At 36.0% G+C, this 17,043-nt stretch overlaps 1 protein-coding gene across 6 annotated transcripts in view; it reads right to left on the reverse strand.

Moving 5' to 3' along the window:
* Positions 1-984: 984 nt before the first annotated feature.
* Positions 985-17,043, reverse strand: part of PPP1R12A (protein phosphatase 1 regulatory subunit 12A) — a 131,107-nt gene continuing 115,048 nt past the window's right edge. For 2 of the 6 annotated variants that reach the window (XM_085307640.1, XM_085307645.1), the window contains 6 exons: positions 16,246-16,387; positions 15,448-15,552; positions 14,549-14,596; positions 9,738-9,788; positions 7,970-8,131; positions 3,079-3,147 (listed from right to left, as the gene is read on the reverse strand). In XM_085307640.1, coding sequence (XP_085163766.1) covers positions 7,997-8,131; positions 9,738-9,788; positions 14,549-14,596; positions 15,448-15,552; positions 16,246-16,387 — 481 coding nt within the window. In that variant the 3' untranslated portion in view covers positions 3,079-3,147; positions 7,970-7,996. Of the gene's footprint in view, positions 3,148-7,969; positions 8,132-9,737; positions 9,789-10,844; positions 10,876-14,548; positions 14,597-15,447; positions 15,553-16,245; positions 16,388-17,043 lie in introns of those variants that run through there. The other 4 variants (XM_085307644.1, XM_085307642.1, XM_085307643.1 and 1 more) reach the window with 4 other exon arrangements.

Consider the following 17,043-nt stretch of genomic DNA (forward strand, 5'->3'; position numbering starts at 1 on the left):
AAAGAAAACTATTAGTTATAGCTACTCTTTTTGGAGTCTGGAAAGGCAGCAGCAAGAGGCTGAAAGAGCTATGGAAGAACTGGGAAGGTCTAAAGGAAATCATTCACACTGGAGGAGGAAGGGCTGGAAAAAATGACATTCCACGCTGCAGTCTCTTATTCTAGGTAATGGCTAAAGTTAGAAACGGAGCCACTAAGTCATGCAGTCTTGACACAGAAACACTCCCTAATCTGCCAGGGATTTGTGCTACCTGCGCAGCCTTCCCGCATGCGGTCATTCCTCCTCTGCGCAGGGTCACCTTTGCTAATGGTTGCGGATGCTTCTGCGTGTTCCCTTTGCCTCTAACTCTCAAGCACGGTCTACTTCCATGCCTCCAAGTTTATTTGATGTCAGTTCTGGCACAAAAAGATCCCTCTCCACACTGGGGAAARTATCTTGAAAGTTGCTCTTTCGGATTACTATGTTATCCATTCATTCATCAAGCTTAGCCAGAGCCAGCAAGTAGCAGTGAGGTATTTCTCATGTTCCAAATCTCCCCCTAAATAACAACATAGTCCTCCACTACAGTTTGGTCTCTGTGGTAGCAGGATTTTCTGGGGAGGTGTTCGTTTGCAAGACGACTAGTACAATATGATCACCACACAGGTTTAGCAGCTCCTTTTTGARATTCAGGTAGTATCACATAAAAAAATCGTTCTCAGATTCTGCACACAGACAGGTTTATGTAAAATATATAAACATTTGTCCAAGTTGTTACAGATTGCATAAATATGGCATTTTTACTGTTGCATTTACAGATGTGCATGTACAATGATGTGCAAATAATCACAATTTGATTACAATCTTTGAAAAGTACTTGAACTTTGCATCCAAGTAATGCAATGAATGAAAATGCCCAAAGAATTTAAATAGCAAACTTATAACATGGTTTAAATTCATAACAAATTTCAATGTCTTCTCAGTAAAACTTTCACACATTTAAAATAGTTTGTATTCATTTTATTTGTATATGTCAAAATACATTTTTTTTCCAAAATAGTGGGTTTTGCAACTAGTTTCATGCAGATACAAGGTCTGCTCAGTACTACCAATAAAATCAATATAGCACAGTAGCCATTCATTTTTTTTAGATATAAAGAATAAATAACCTAAATATAAAACACTAAAATATTAGAAACATGTATTTAATCATTCACAGGCACCCAAACTTTACCAAATATAATCCAGAATATGCCTAACTGTCTTGTAACAGAACTCAATACGTTGCAGCCATTCAAACTGTTCAATTCTTTGCTTATTTTATGTTAGCATAAGACAATGGAAGTTTCCTATGGTTCAGACCCACCTCTCGTACAGATCAATTACAATAAGATATCTCAAACTATCCGTGTACCTTTAAAATCAAGAATCCTGAGCTTGGTAGTAAGAGCATAACCTTAGATCTTCAGAAAACCAATCAACAGAGAGAGGACATCACGTCTTCCTTACCAAAACATATCCCACCCCCAAAAAACAACCCCCCGCCCCCAAGWAGGCAGTAGAACACAATGACCTTTTTAAATGAAGGGGTACAAATTCACATTTAATATAGTATACAATATAATCAATAATACAATAGCTACTACAAGCTTTACAATGTACAATTTGTTTTAATGGCTGATCTGTTCAGTGGTTTTAGGCAATAAACTATGTGCCAATAAGATGTCATATTCTGAATGGTTTAGTGAAAATATAAAAGCTGTTTGTTTCTAACAAAAGCGATCTTCACTTAAGTACTTTTTTTGTTTTTAAAGGCCACTGAAATGTATAAAATGGTCTGACATGATGGTGTTATCAAATTAGATGCCTTCTCACATGGCAACAACAGTGCATATAAACATTAATGTGAGTGTAATGGGTTATGTTTTTCAATGATTTAGTAACATTACTTTGGCTAGCACAACAGTTTTGGACAGCACTCAGATAAATACAGGTATGTGAAATGTAGTGAAGCAGTTATATTTATGCAATTTTTATTATGGTGAACACTATCAAATGAAAAAAATGGGAGGAAAAGATAAAGTATTTYATATAGTTTAGACCTTTTGTAAAGATAGGGCTCCATACAATGTACAATGTCTAAATTCTTTATACCATAAAAATTAATGAACTTTGTTAAACACACTATTCTGGAGTAGCCTAATTTGCATTAACAGACATTTGCAATAGGGAAATATATTCAAGCATGCCACGTGGTGGTCTGAAAAATCAAACCAGTACACATTTATATATACAGCATCACTCAGTACCTGCTCAAATGAATGTGACAATTACAGGATCTAACATCTCTCACTACAAACTTTTTTTTTGTTTGTTTTTAAGTGACCAATAAAGGCAGAAAACAGGACTCTTAAAATAATTCTAGTTTCATCTGACTCTTAAAGCATTTTGTATAGGAAATAAATGCATATTGCACAAACAGTGAAAGCAAATGTTCCACCAAACATTTCTGTTCCAGGTGGTTGGACAATACAACTCTAGGTAGCTACACAAATAGGTAATTTAAAAGGGTGTGTGGTCTCTGCAAATGGTAAAGCTGTGAAAACACTGTACAAGAAAATCTGGTACATGAATAATTAGAAGGGAAAAAAACAAATCCAAACTTAAGATTTAAAGAAAAACTGAGTATAGAAAAAAAAACTGGGAATTGTGGCACAACAAAAACGTTATTGAGTAACTGTCTTCTGTGAAAGCTGAAAGCTTTTGTTGATGTAAAAGTGTTTATGTACAACTAAGGCTTACTGGTTAAATATCTGAGGCGTATCTGGCCTTGAACACTTTCCTTATTATACTGTAGCTGTAAACAAGATTTCTCAGTCATTTTATCTTCTCAGCAGCTGCATTTTAACAGAAACAATGATCTTGATACAAAAAAACACACAGGTAAGAGGGCGTTTGGCAGGATATCTGAAAATGACAGTCTCCAAGGGATCTTCCCACACTTCCAGTGACTGCCATACTATGGTCCACTGGAGTTACTAGTGATGTGCAATACCGTTATTTGCTGCTGTAGTAAACTCTTTATTTGGAAAGTTTGCTTATAACTCTGATCAAGGCCCCATTTTCATCTTTTAGCCTCTGGTTGTCTGCCTTCAGATCTGGTAGCATCTATCAAAAATGAAACACAAGGGTTATTTGTTATTATACCCTAAGCAAAAGCAACAAGATTAGACAAGCATTGGGGATAAAAATCTTTATTCAGTGCAAGTACTTTGGCAGTCATTCTCCTCCTTATCATCAGTTCAGAAAAATCTCACCTTTTAGCCTGATACAGTTAGGAGTTACAGATCAGGAGTTTTCAAATGCTCGGACTGGATGCACTAAAACTGAGTGGTGAGGATGAGAAGCCTCTGCACAAAAGCATTTACAGTAGCATGAGGAAAGTAATTACATGCTTCAGATGCTAGAAGTGCAAAATCCCATTTTTTTTTATTACTGATGATTTAAAGAGGTCTGTCTGTGCTATGCTTGCACTGTTTCAAAATAAAATATCATGGCTAATCATACCTATCTCTGTGCTCTTGGATGATTCCACCCTGGATCAGATACCAAGTGATTCAGCACATTAACTCACAGCATTAATCTTCCARCCACCTCCAGACCTGTGTTCAAGCATACATCCTAGAACCTGAGATCCTATCTCTGAACAGGATGGTTCATAAACACATAAAATATCACTGAAACACCAGGCTGCATACTCAGGCATACAARCTAAAGATGGCAAATTAAGGTTGCCACAGGAGACAGGTGACACACAAGCACAAAGGCTGGAAGGCAGGAGCCAAGAGAGGTGAGAGGTGGACAGGATCAGGCAGGAAAGGAGAACACGTCAGTGCACAGAGGTTTGTACTGGTAAACTGTAACTTGCTGGAGAAACTACAAGTCATCTCAGAAATTCTCAATATCTACATTCACAGACTGATAAGAAACTACCTATAAAACTCCTGGCTAAATTATATATGTGGTTTCTAGCACGTAGTTTACGTAAGAGGCAACAGCCTATTCCTGCGGAGTGGTTATTCAGTAACCTCTGGTGCACGAACATGCAAGAGGTCTAAGTTCAACTGATGACAACAGCTACATACTTTTTCATGATGAAATTTCTTTTCCCCCTAGTTCTGTTTTCCTTTTATTCTAAAATTATACTTTTAACCTCATTATATTCAAAACATTACTGTGGAACAGAAGAGACTGAGAAATTAAAACATACAGCATTAACTAACTGCATTACAGTACAGGCTTCTTTTACACATTCTCTCCACAAGATTACTGTCCACAAGCAGTTCACCAAACAGCAGACCCTCTCAGAGAGGGGGGTCTCTGCACTAAAGGAGTCTGGTTATAACAGCTCTAGTTTCTATTCCTGCAAATACAAGAAGATGTGAAATGAAGGCAGGATAACGCATGAGGAAAAAAAGGTGGTGTGCACAGCTGGAGCATGTAAAAATCATTCTGCTATACTGGATTCCATCTCTGCTCCACAGTGCTTTGGGCAAGCCACCTAAATCAAGCTTTACACTGAGAGCTACTCCGAGTTCTTTAATTCTATAATTTCAATTACAGTCAAGTGAAAGCTGTGGTCTGAAAATAAAGTCTTGTAAAATGCTGATTACTTTGAAAAATCATGTCAAAGTATTTGAAATGGAACAACTGAAGTAATTGCTTGGCAATTTCAAATATACCTGTGCTATGTGTTTTCTAAGCTATGAGATAGGGTAATAACCACCATCTCCTATCGCGTCTTCTATGAAGGTACATTTAGTTACTTTTTGCAAAACTCATTATGCAAGAAGAAGATTCACAGAAACACTAAGAGGAAATAATTTTATATTCTGTAAGTTTGGGCAGTGCAAGTTAAGCACGGAACTGCACACTGAACAACAAATAGAATTTTAAAATATGTTGAAGTGCTGCCATTTACTGAACAGATTAGAGTGCCTGCAGGAAGAAAAAAAAAACAGGAAGCAATCATATTATTGAAGATGATTCTAATGTATGCACATATATAAAATGCTTTCCATGTTTTTGCTCGGGATATCTTGAATTTATGACCTCAGCTCTTAGTGTCTTGTTTTGATAGTGGGTAGGTTCTATTAGAAAAAGAAGGGGAAAAAAATCCAACCTGGAGACTCTGTCTAACCACAACACTACTGTTGTCTGAGATAACACATGCTCTGGGTCAGATGCAGGTAACAGACACCTGTACCATGCATTTGTGTGTGCACCTGTAATATTAGGAAAAACCTGGGCTTGTTCTATGGTGTGTATCTACAAACAATGAAATAACTGTTTTTTCAGTAAATGCAACTAACACTCTTCTTTCCTGCTGTTCAATTTGTTACGGGGTCYGTGTAAAGCACCCTACATGGAATCACAAGAGCATTCATCTAGCTATGCACAATGGAGTTGGGTTCTGGTCTTGTTAATTCTGTTAACTCCACAGTCGTGTTTCAACTTACTGACTAGGGAGCTGCAGTCAATAATGCTTAACACATCCAAGCAGACCCACAAATTGGTATTTTTTCTGGTGAACTCTCATCCTGACAAAGCAGCCACTGTTCATATTTAGAGCCTTAACGTAATCCAGCACCATTTCATAGTCTGTAAGTCCCTATAAATAGGTTTTAATCCTGATTAAACTAATAAGTAGAATATGCATTAACAAAATATTTTCTCTTTTGTTAGCAAATGTGCTAAAGAATATGGGAAAACTGATAGCAGACAAAGGCAGTTATGAATAACAGGAGATTGATCAGGAAAGATAAATTCAAACAGCATAACTAAAATGCTTGTGCTTCCTAAAGTGTTTTAAACTGAGCCAAAAATATTTATACAATTTTCTTGGCACAGTGAATTCCTATGTTACTAAAACTTCCTGTGAGGTGGCACCACACACCTTTACTGTGAAGGGACAGAAAAAATGGGTTAGCAGTAAACTCAGTATAATTACAATTACATACTGTACTTGAGACTTTTAATACTTCTCAATAAAACAGAAGAACATTCTTCTGTGATGAGATTTTTGACTAAAATTATAAAGATAGGCAAAATCTGTAATTTGTGCAAATTTGTTATATGATTAACTGGTAACTGCAGTGCTGTAGTTGAATAAATAATTGTTCAATAATCACCTGACATGTGGAGCCAACTCAGATTTGTACACTAATAGTAATGTGTGTGTGTTTGCTCTAGGATTTAACGGTTTTTACCTACAACCACTGTGTAAAAGCTAAGGTTATAAAAAGCTCATGAACTGTTAGGGTATCTATTCAGATTAATCAGCCACACTAATGGCTAAGCTACCATCTAAAGAGGTAATGTCAAACCTCCTTGCTGTGCTTCCATTGCTTTCTGTCTGCTACCACAGCTTCTTGAACTCCAGTATGATGTGGCTTTGAAAACTCCCCCTACAAAAAGGAATACTGAATAGTTTTCTGTAGTTTAACACCCTTAACTGCTTTACCACGTTTAAAGGAATGCCAGTGCTAGCACAAAGAAACATAGTAGGAACGCATGGCCGTGGGCAACAGTCACTGGCTTAGCTCCGTTGTGCTGAAAAACCACCTTGTTAGCTGAAGCTGATGCAAGGCAGGCGGCCCCGRAAGGGCCCCGGCAGCAATATGCTCCTTCCCTGGCAGCAACATGCGCCTGCTGCTTTCTCTGCATTAAGTTTAGTGACAAAGCAACTACAGGGTGAGATGGAGCAAGTAAGGTAACTAATCGCAAGATSTGTTTTCAGCCAGGTCAGTAAGTAGATCTGACTCACTCAGCATGGGTTAATACAAGGGAACAGACAGGAAGGCAGGGCCTAGACCAGGAACAAGCTTTCTTTCCACTTCCGACTGTTAGATCGACTTCAGGAAGATGTGGAGCCAAAGGATAAACCTTCTATTTCATGTCTCTTAGTAGGGAAAAGCTGAGATCTGATCCTGTGAGCAGAATGCAAAAATATCTACTCATCTCTGCTTGCAAGAGGGAAGGGTGGTGGGAGAAGGAAAATTAATTTCACCTACAGATCTTAGAAGATGAAACTTTCTGAAGAAACTCACTGAAACTTTCATCTTAAAGCCCTCCAACAGCACTAAAGGCAATAAACAGTTCATGCTTTTAACTGGAGGAGACTGGACTGGATGACCCAGTAAGCAATGTGACACATCTACAATAGTAGAAGCATTTTTTGTGCGTCTGTATCGTCTTTGTCTGATAGGTCCACAATTGGAATGCCTACATGTACGATAATACAAATTAATAACCTTCAAATCAGTGCTAAAACTGGGTATTTTAAGCTTAGTCTGAATCCTCTTAGAAAAAAATAAGGATTGTCTAGAACCACAGGAAGTTCCTATATGAAATTATTATTTGTCTAGAATCTCTAAKACATTTTTTTAAAAATTAAAGAATTTGATCCCTTCTAAACCCTGAAGACACAATGTAAGAGAGAAAGTTGCTAATGCAACTGTTCAGAAATGCACAGTACTGAAATCACTTCTCAGACATTCTTTAGTTCAGACTGGATTTGTTTCAATTCTGTGCATTTTAATTATACTGCAGAGAGGAAGGTCAATACTTAAGTTCTGTGTTAGAAAGTTAAATCTACCAATCTGAGAATTTACATACATATTACAATAAGGGAGCGACTTCAGTGTATCCTAGTGCTAGTTCAAATCCCTTCAAATTGTTTCAGAGGTTTTAACAAGTCAAAGGCCTCTTGAATTGTTGCCAATTTATCTTCGAGTACAAAATCACAAGCTTCAGTACTAGTAAGAATAATACCACACCATACCAACACACCTGCAACAAGAAACTGTATTTGGAACACCAGACACCATGCTTTAGCCACACTTCCATACTCAAGTAGTAAGTCCGTGTCCAACACGCAGCTGTTAATAGTGAAATTCTGCTCAAGCACACACTAAATGTCAACACCTGCCTGGCTACACAAAGGAGAAGGAAGAAATTACAAGTCCACAGACCGCAGTTGCCTACAGGACCCTGAGAGCTTGGCAACCACTCTGGTCAAGGCCCTATTCTCAGTCATCAGTCGTTCATTTATGTGTCTCAAAGACTGAATCTGCTTTATTTGTTGTAGGTTCTGCAGGAATCAAAGAAACAGGAGTGAAAACAAGAGAAAAAAAATCACATTTAGAAGAACCAGAGATGAGCAGAATTGAAAGGAAACTTAAAACACAGACTCCTGTTTAAAGTAGATAACTCACTGTGAAAGGAAAGTATCAAACAAGTGGCACATTCTTGAAAAGTAATCTAAGAACTAGCAGTGATTAGTCACAGCTTTCCAGAACAGTTCAGGATACATTAACAATGAGAGTTATTCCTGGAATTCTTTATTTAACATCCTAATTGCACAAACTAAATCTCCTATTCAAATGTCTGTAAATAATCATCCGTTTAACATATACTTTTATATGACCATACAACAAATCATAGTTTTTATMTTTAATTCAAAACTTTCATGTATGTATTGCTTACAATATAAGCTTTTKAAAAAGGCAGTATATTTGCATTCTTTATTTTTTTTCTCAACTCCAGCCACCCTTAATAGTAATTTACAAGTTGATGATAAGAGCTCATCTGCTCTGTCTTTCACTCTTAGAAATAATTACTTTACTATATTGTAGTTTGCTTTCTACATATTTTACTTTTAAAGACCCCCCCAGGGACCTCAGACTTTGTGTTCTCCATTACACCAAAATATCTTAGCCTGAATCCAAAGTAGCCTAAAGATATCATGATTGCCTTCTGGTTACATCTGCTTATCAGCATCAATTATATCAACAAGAACTTAAATACACATATTTCAATGAAAAGTATTTGGAAGTTAATGCAGTTTCCAAGCACCAGAGGGAGCTCAAAAACGAGCTTCAAAGGAAACTTTATCAATCAATGACAAACATCAGATCTCAGGATGGTGATAATAAAATCCTTTAAAATTACGTAGTCCAGAAGTATCTTCTATCTCATCACGTTCCAATAGATTTGGAGCTGTATTTTAATTCTATCAGTTCAGTTGGACCCACTTGATATTATATCCCAGGGTGTAACAGATCTGCCAGGTTTGTCAATCATTTTAATTATATCAGAGGGCTTAATAGTGGTAAACCAGAGAATGAGAAAACTCCTATCATGACTGGTTAAAAAAAAATACACCAGGAGTTTATTACAAAAGTGTTTTTCTCCAGATATTCTGTTCACATGTAGTTGAAAAAAAAGGAAATTATTCACTCCTWACAAATAAATTTTTTTCTTTTGATATTGGCAAAGTTATGCTCTCTAATTCATAGTTTAAAGATCATGACACAGAGGTTGAAGTAACATTTAATGCTTAAGTGTCTATGGAATTATATGCTATAGTTATTTGAAAAATGAAGTCTGAAATTCTGTCTTCATTAGATTAAGGTACATTTCACTCTAAACATCTTTGAATATTTGTCAACCAATCTGTTACACAAGTCCAAGTCTCAGCACTTTTCTGAGAAAATAAGACATCCTACACATACAACTGCTGATGCCAGACTACAAATTCACTACAAATTACATGAGATGAGTGATTTGGAAATGTGCCTATGATTTACTTATTTTCTAGTGAAATTACAGCAACCAGTAATACTGCCATACAACATCTTGATTACAATCACTGACATAATCATGCAYTTTGTCGTCTATAGTTCAACCATACTTACTTTCAGTTCCTCTTCCATTTCAGATATCCTTCTTTCTAGAGCTCTTCTTTCCTAAACCAAAAGATGTGTTAATACTGAACAATACAATTTTAAAAAAATTAATTCTTGTAAATACCGTGATAACAGTGAAATTTCAAGTTTCAAAGACCATACAACCAAAAGCACAGTGTGGACAGGAAACTTGTGATGGCGGTGATGTATAGAAAATTTAACAATATTGAATTTTAGTAATTTAGGAGGAAGAGATATTAAAATTTACCTCAAATTCTRTAAAATATATCCCTTCCTTTACTCAGATTTAGTGAGTTCGTAAATACTGTTTGGATTTATTTTTCCATAAGCTACGTTTTCATAATAGCTTAATATACAAGAAATGCAGAAAATGATCAGAAACAAACAAGAATATTAAAAGAAACAGAAGCACAAAAGCATAAGCTTTCATAGGCAAGCAAATGTAGCTGAAACATCTGCCTCAGCTCAGTCGGATCTGCCCACACTATAAACTGCAACGTAGTGTAGATACACCCAAACTTACATTAAATGGGTTCAGCAGAGTACCAAAGAAATCTAGCCACATAAGACTACCTGCTTCTTGAGTAAATGTTTCCTGAATATTTTCTGCGTTTCTAGTATATATTTCTTTTATGTTTTTTCTCTTTACCTGAGAAGCAGGAGAAATTAGCCTTTGCAGAGCACTTTAGGTTGTTTTGACTACAAAGATCACAACAGTACCCAAGCTAGCTTACTTAGAATTAGCTTAGGTTGTTCTATACTATGCTGCAGTCTGCAGTGCAGACACACTGCCATTATTTTCTAAATGGTACTATTTTGTTCAAACCTCATTTTCAACACGTGTGACAAATCAACAGCTATTGCAATAGACTCAGGGGCTTATAGCTTSAATTCTTTCCTTGTGTCAGACAATGCAGTGTGCCTCATTTAAAAGCAGCTGCGGTTATTCAGTATTCTACATTCAGATTTTTCCGAAGTGTGAAAGGCAAAAGCAACAGATTATTGCAACGTGTACATATGCATCTGCATACAAGGGTGTTATGCAAACAGCAAGCAGCATTGACTGAGGTGTTTAAAACTTTGGTTAGATCATACCGCCCAGTAGATACTGACTCTTGCCGGTCACCTTTCAGATACAAATCATTTGAGTTTAGTTTAATTAGAGTGCAGTTATTCCCCAACATTTTCTCATTTTAGCAAAATAATAATAATAATAATGTAAAGGTTTAGCAAAATAATAGATTACTTCAGTTGTTAGTGCTTATTGTACTTAATTCTTTTGAGTTAAGAATTTTACCATAATGACGCTGACTGATAGTAATGGGCACAGTAGGTACCAGTGAGTTAACTGCAGTAAGCAAGTGACTAACAAAAAAAATGACATCATCTTACATTACTTAGAATTGTATCAGTTACCCACTAGTTTTGTAGGATAATATTATCAGTGCTCTTATATTAAGCAATATTAGAAAATTCTTGCAATTACTAAGAGATGAATGAGCGATCAAATAAATCCAAAAATTTCATATAGTTAGAAAATCAGTAGTTACTAATTCACATTCTGAAGTCCTATTGATGCATTTGTTTAACTAGGTATGTTGAGTTTGTCTCAGACCTTAACTTAACTAACTCTGTATACTTCACATTATATATATATAAAAAAACCATTTAAATGGACTAGCCTACATATTTTATTATAAAAAAAAGTTTTGATTATTAAGCATCTTGATAAAGTAAACAGTTCACATGACTAGGAAAATTCCCAAGACCTGTTTTACTAATGCATACCTCTTTCATTAATGCATGAATAAACCCACTGTGCCACTACATAAAGACATTTAGCCATTTTCACTATATTTGTTCATCTGTGTTCCTTCATTCAACTGATTTTCAGAAAGCCTTCCTTTCCAAATGACCATTCAAATCACAAGTAACAGAGAATTACGTGATCCTATAGGAACACAAAATACCCCCAAACTTTCACCATTTCTCAAATGTTTGCACTCAGCTTTTGCTAGAATAGATTTGTTACAAGTGCAAAAAAAATCCCCCTCCCCAAAAAACTAAAACAAAGCCAGACTCCCTCTTAGAAACAARCCTCCAACAGCAAAATTCCCAATACAGATGAAACTACACTCCTTTTCCCAAACAGCTTACTCTCTTTTAGGAACTGGCTTGAGAAATGCCAACAAAAGAACACAATACTATTTCTTTGCTGTCCTCAAGATGAAAAAAAATACATGACAGTTTCTCAGTGTATACAAGACAATCTCATTTGTATTTATCAAAACAAGTAGGAACAAGTATACTTGGTGCAGTGTGATCAAGGTACTCTTTTTTCAACCCCACAAAGCACTTTTAATGTACTTTTCAGAGTGACAGGCTGTTAGTGAAAATCTTTTTTTTTTTTTACTGGAATTTTGCAGCTGTGATCAGATGTGTACACCCATATCCATGTAAATAGCCTCTTCCTTGTACTCAAGTTTTCAAATGAACAGTGTTGACATATCACCAAATCACATCATGGACACCTGCTTTTGAAGGCTGAGTTTAAATAAAATTCAAAGCTTAGAAATTCACTGTAGCAAAATTAAAAAAAAATGCGTTTAATAAATTTTTCCATCTTCTTTACTGAAAAGCTACGTTTCCATTTGAAAACTTTCTAAATGCCTTCAGCTTTTCTCTGCTGTGCCTATCCAGCCTTCTATTTCTCCACATTTATTCTCACAGCTTTACTTTTCCCCTCCCTGTTTTTCTATGCATCTTGTATACACACCTTCAACTTTAGTTTTATTTTAGTGAAGTCTTATACTTGGAAAATGTTCATTCTTACCTTTTACATTTATTTATACATTTACAATACACACATGAAAAAGTTCTCTTTAAAATTATCTTTAAAGATTCACGGACAATCTGAACTGAATTTAGCAAGCTTATTTCTAGAGGTCAGGTACTGATGACTAGCATCTGAGAAGCTTGCTTCAGACACTGGAGCTACGAAACTAACTCCAGATTTTAACAATGTTGTATTATGAATAATTTAATTTCTCCTGAAAGGAACCTATTTCAGAGATACTTCTGCATGCATCATCACTCACATGATCTAGCTACTAGGAAGGTTAGTATGAAAGACTACCAGACTTTTGATGCTGCATCAGCCTCTGAAATCACTCCTCTGATACAGATGTTAAGAACTGAAGTCTAAATCAAATACTACTACATAAAGTAGTTTTATTCCTTCTGTCTCAGTGTTTTGAGTATTGATCACAGCATCAGAACTTGTTATTCAAAATAAAAGTCAGAAGAAAATAAAAGAAACAATCACAACTGAATTTCTATATTAAATTCTTGTCTGAAAAGACTTAAGTTTGAAATTATAAACCACAAAGACCAGCTCCTAATCTCATGTAAATTGGGTTTCAGCCCAATATCACCAACTTTATCTATCTTTTTATGTGCTAGCTTTGGTAGTAATAACTTTAGAAAAAGTAACATTTCTGAAAGACATTTTTCTTTTGTGTTAAGTGTCTCCTTCAGAAAAGGGAACAAGAATTCCTAATACAGCCAATTCTCTCAGGTGATAGCTTATTCTGGAAAAAAGCAAAGCAGTAACTTAAAACTGAAATAATGTCAAGCAATGCAGTATTACATAAACTGCAGCTTGGAATCCATATAATAATGGATGCTGCTGCAAATCTATGAAATAATTAAAAGAGTCCACTTGTATGGTCACGGTAGGAAGCAAAAAACCAATTAAAGCTGATAATACCAAAGGTTTATTTGTTTCCTACGCAGTTTGCACAACTAAACATTGGTTTCTAAACCAACAAATACTGGAAAGCTAACCTGTAAGACTAGTGAATGTGAAGCTTATGGCACACCACATCACTTACGACTGTCAAAGTCCACTTAGGTTTTTTCCTGTTTATCTAATGTGTCACTCCAGGATCAAGTGAGCATTAAGATCAGCATAGGGAGCAGAAAGGAACATGTGGCCAGGCACATGCTGCAAGTCAGGACCACAACAGCACCAATTTAGTTTGYTGTAAATTGTTGCAGAACTAAATTTTCTTAAGGATAGATTTTAAACTAGTATGAAACTGCAGCCTAAAAATATCATGTGTCTAATTTCTGAAATCCCATAGTCTATCTCATGTGTCCAATTATTACATGACCCCTCCCCCCCCCCGTCAACTTGCCTCTGACCCTGATGCCCCTCTTTCCACATTATTCACCAATTTAATCCTCTCCTGCCTTCCAGGGTCATATTTCCTCTGGAAAAAGTTGCAGGACAAGGTAAGAGAAAGACTATGTTTAATCTTATATCATTACCTGGCTTAAAGTCTGATGCCTATGGGATAGAAACAGCTATTTCATTACCAGTAGTAATGGGTAAAATGACACACATGACTCTGGAAAGTTCTGAGAAAATTTAGGTCTCTGAATGTTGGAATTTTATTAAAAGATGGGGCTCTCTGAATYTGCTTAACTCTTGAGAGTGCCAGACTCTGTTCTGGGACTGCATGGACAAGCTGCAGAATCCTGGCCAGCAGTCAAATTCAGAACCTAGTTATCACATACTGACAAGTGATCTGGAAGCAATTCTTAAAAGTAAGCCCATCTCAAGAATATCTCACATTTATTGCCAGTTTGAATGCTAAAATCCCCAGATCTTCTAAAAAATGCAAGTTATAAGAAAGGCTTTTGTTCCCATTAAAATATATCCAAGCCAGCGGTTGCAAAACAAATTAAAATAAAGCTTGAATTAGAGCACTTAAGAGTTTCTGGCAGAAACTCACCCTTTTCTCCATTTCCAAGAGTGATCTGTCAGCAAATCTTTCTTGTCTCTGAAACAGAAGATTAATAAGACACTGGGACATGTTCTGAAAATGATAAAACTGAGGAAAAGCAATAYGGGTAGAATATTTTAGCTTAAGGCAACTACCACTGTATTCTGTCTGAAGTCATATGTCTTTAAAAGCATTTTAAAATGTATTCAGGGAAGTAATATTGAAATAAAAATAAGGAAGAATGAACCGGATTTATCAAGGACCTCCTCTGTGACCATTCCCTAGTAATTTAATCTCTTTACATAGCCTTTGGCAAATACGAATAAAACAATATTTCTATCTAAAAGCATTACAAAACAAACATTTTGTACTTCACTGATATTTACAGGGTGCATTTGGAAGACACTGAAGTACACACGCAGGTAAATTGTGGCTGACATGATCTGGGAATAGGAAACATACTTTCTACAGTGATTTCAGAAGAATTTCAGTTCTGTGTACGTACTTGGTATTACTGTATGCAGCAGTATTATCTTTATCTGTAACATGAGTGCACTATTTACTCTTTAGYTGTAAGATAAGGCTATCTAACTAGCCAGGAAGAACTGGTAGGTTATGCCAATCTGCCAGGAGACTTATGAATTAATCAATCAATCTGGACTGACATTTTGAACATAAACTTAGCAGTGTGGAAAGCCTTCTTCCATACCCTGCAAAAAAGTTCCAGATACATGCCGGCAAGAACCACAACTATTAAAAAAAAAAAAAAAAAAAAAAAAAAGCAGGAGGCAACCTTGTACAATCTGTTCCCAGCTGAAGACCAGAATCCTCTCCTCTTTTCTCTCTAGAGCTTCTAGTTTGCTATCTACTTTGTCAGATAAATAAAGTCTTTTTCAGTTAATACAAACCTGCGTGGTCTTTTCCAACTGTAGTTTAAGATCTGTAAGTTCCATGTTGGTATCATGTAACTGTGCTTTCAGTTTTTCATTTTCAGCTAGAATCTGTTCATAAAGCTAAGAGAAAATATTAATTTAATAAATATACATTTTCTGTCCCTAGATTACTGAAATGTTTAAAAACCATAACTGAGCTGCATATAAAAAGAATACAGTAATAGTCCAAGAAGTAAAAATCAGTTACAGAGTTTAAAAATGTTTAGATTAGTGAACTCTTTGAAGAACTATCTTCCTGCTACCAAATATCTCTTAAAAACATGCAACTTTGCATAGGGAGCACGCAACTTACCTTACCCTTTAGAAAATATTGGCCACTTTTTCGCTTCAGACTTCTACAGGTTAGACACCACAGTAAACTTTTGACAAACCTCTCATCAATTCTGAAGCAAGATCTAAATACATTTTTATACTGTATGTACATAACATAGCAGACATCAAATAAAAAGCTTCACATAGGTGTAAAGCATTTTTAATGATACAATTAACCACAAAAATGGTCTGATGGTGTTTGTCAAAAAAAAAAAAAAAAAAAACACACACGTATTTTGGCTCCTTTGGATTTTCCACTTGCCCACGAAGGGAAAAGTGCAAAAGCCAAAAGCTGTTTTGTAATGTATATTCCCCCAAGGCACGGTTGTTCTGCTCCTCCATTCAGCTGTGTTCCTTTAAGCAGAATTTGTATTTCCAGACTATTTATGAAGAAACAGCAATAAAATTCTATTTTTACACCAAATTTGCTGGATCAGATACCTTCTTAAAATCAGTGCTATCTTCTTTATCTTGTCTACTGCAGTACGGTTTTCGATCTTCAAGGTAACTCTGTGACCCAGATCGCCCCTGCACTGAGTCGTAACGGTCACCTGAAGACATGCTGAGGGATCCTGTATCATACCTGTAAAAGAAAAGTTTTTTTTTTCTCTTTGCTTTTAAACATTACTTGAACTGAAACCACTCACTGTATCAAGCATTGCGGATTTGCCATTTTTCAACTGAGAAACAGTAACGTAATTTGTATTTTATTTAAGTCACAGAATGGGTAAGGCTCGAAGGGACCTCTGGAGATCATGCAGTCCAACCCCCTGCTCAAGCAGGGTCACCTAGAGCATGTTAGACAGGGTTGCAACCAGATGGGTTTTGAGTATCTCCAGAGAAGGAGACTCCACAACCTCTCTGGGCAACCTGTKCCAGTGCTCTGTCACTCTCTCAGTGAAGAAATTCTCCCTCACRKTCAGGYGGAACTTCCCATGGTTCAGTTTTTGCCTGTTGCCTCTAGTCCTTTCGCATGGGACAACTGAAAAGATTTTTGCCCCATCCCCTTGACATCCTCCCTTCAGATACTTTGCCATTGTCTTTTCTTTAAGTTTTTACATTCCCTCAAATTCCCAAGTATGACTTAATGTAAATGTCTGCCTTTTATGCCCAGAAATCTCTGAATTAAAATATTTAATTCAAATAAATATTTACAGGTCTTAAAGATATTTAAGTTGTTTTGGACACTTCAATTCTTTATTTGTAAAGGAAAGAAGGCTTATTTTAAAATAGGTATTA

The sequence above is a fragment of the Rhea americana genome, unplaced genomic scaffold, assembly GCF_003343005.1.
Source record: "Rhea americana isolate MKP2758 unplaced genomic scaffold, rheAme1 scaffold_260, whole genome shotgun sequence".
Lineage (NCBI taxonomy): Eukaryota > Metazoa > Chordata > Aves > Rheiformes > Rheidae > Rhea > Rhea americana.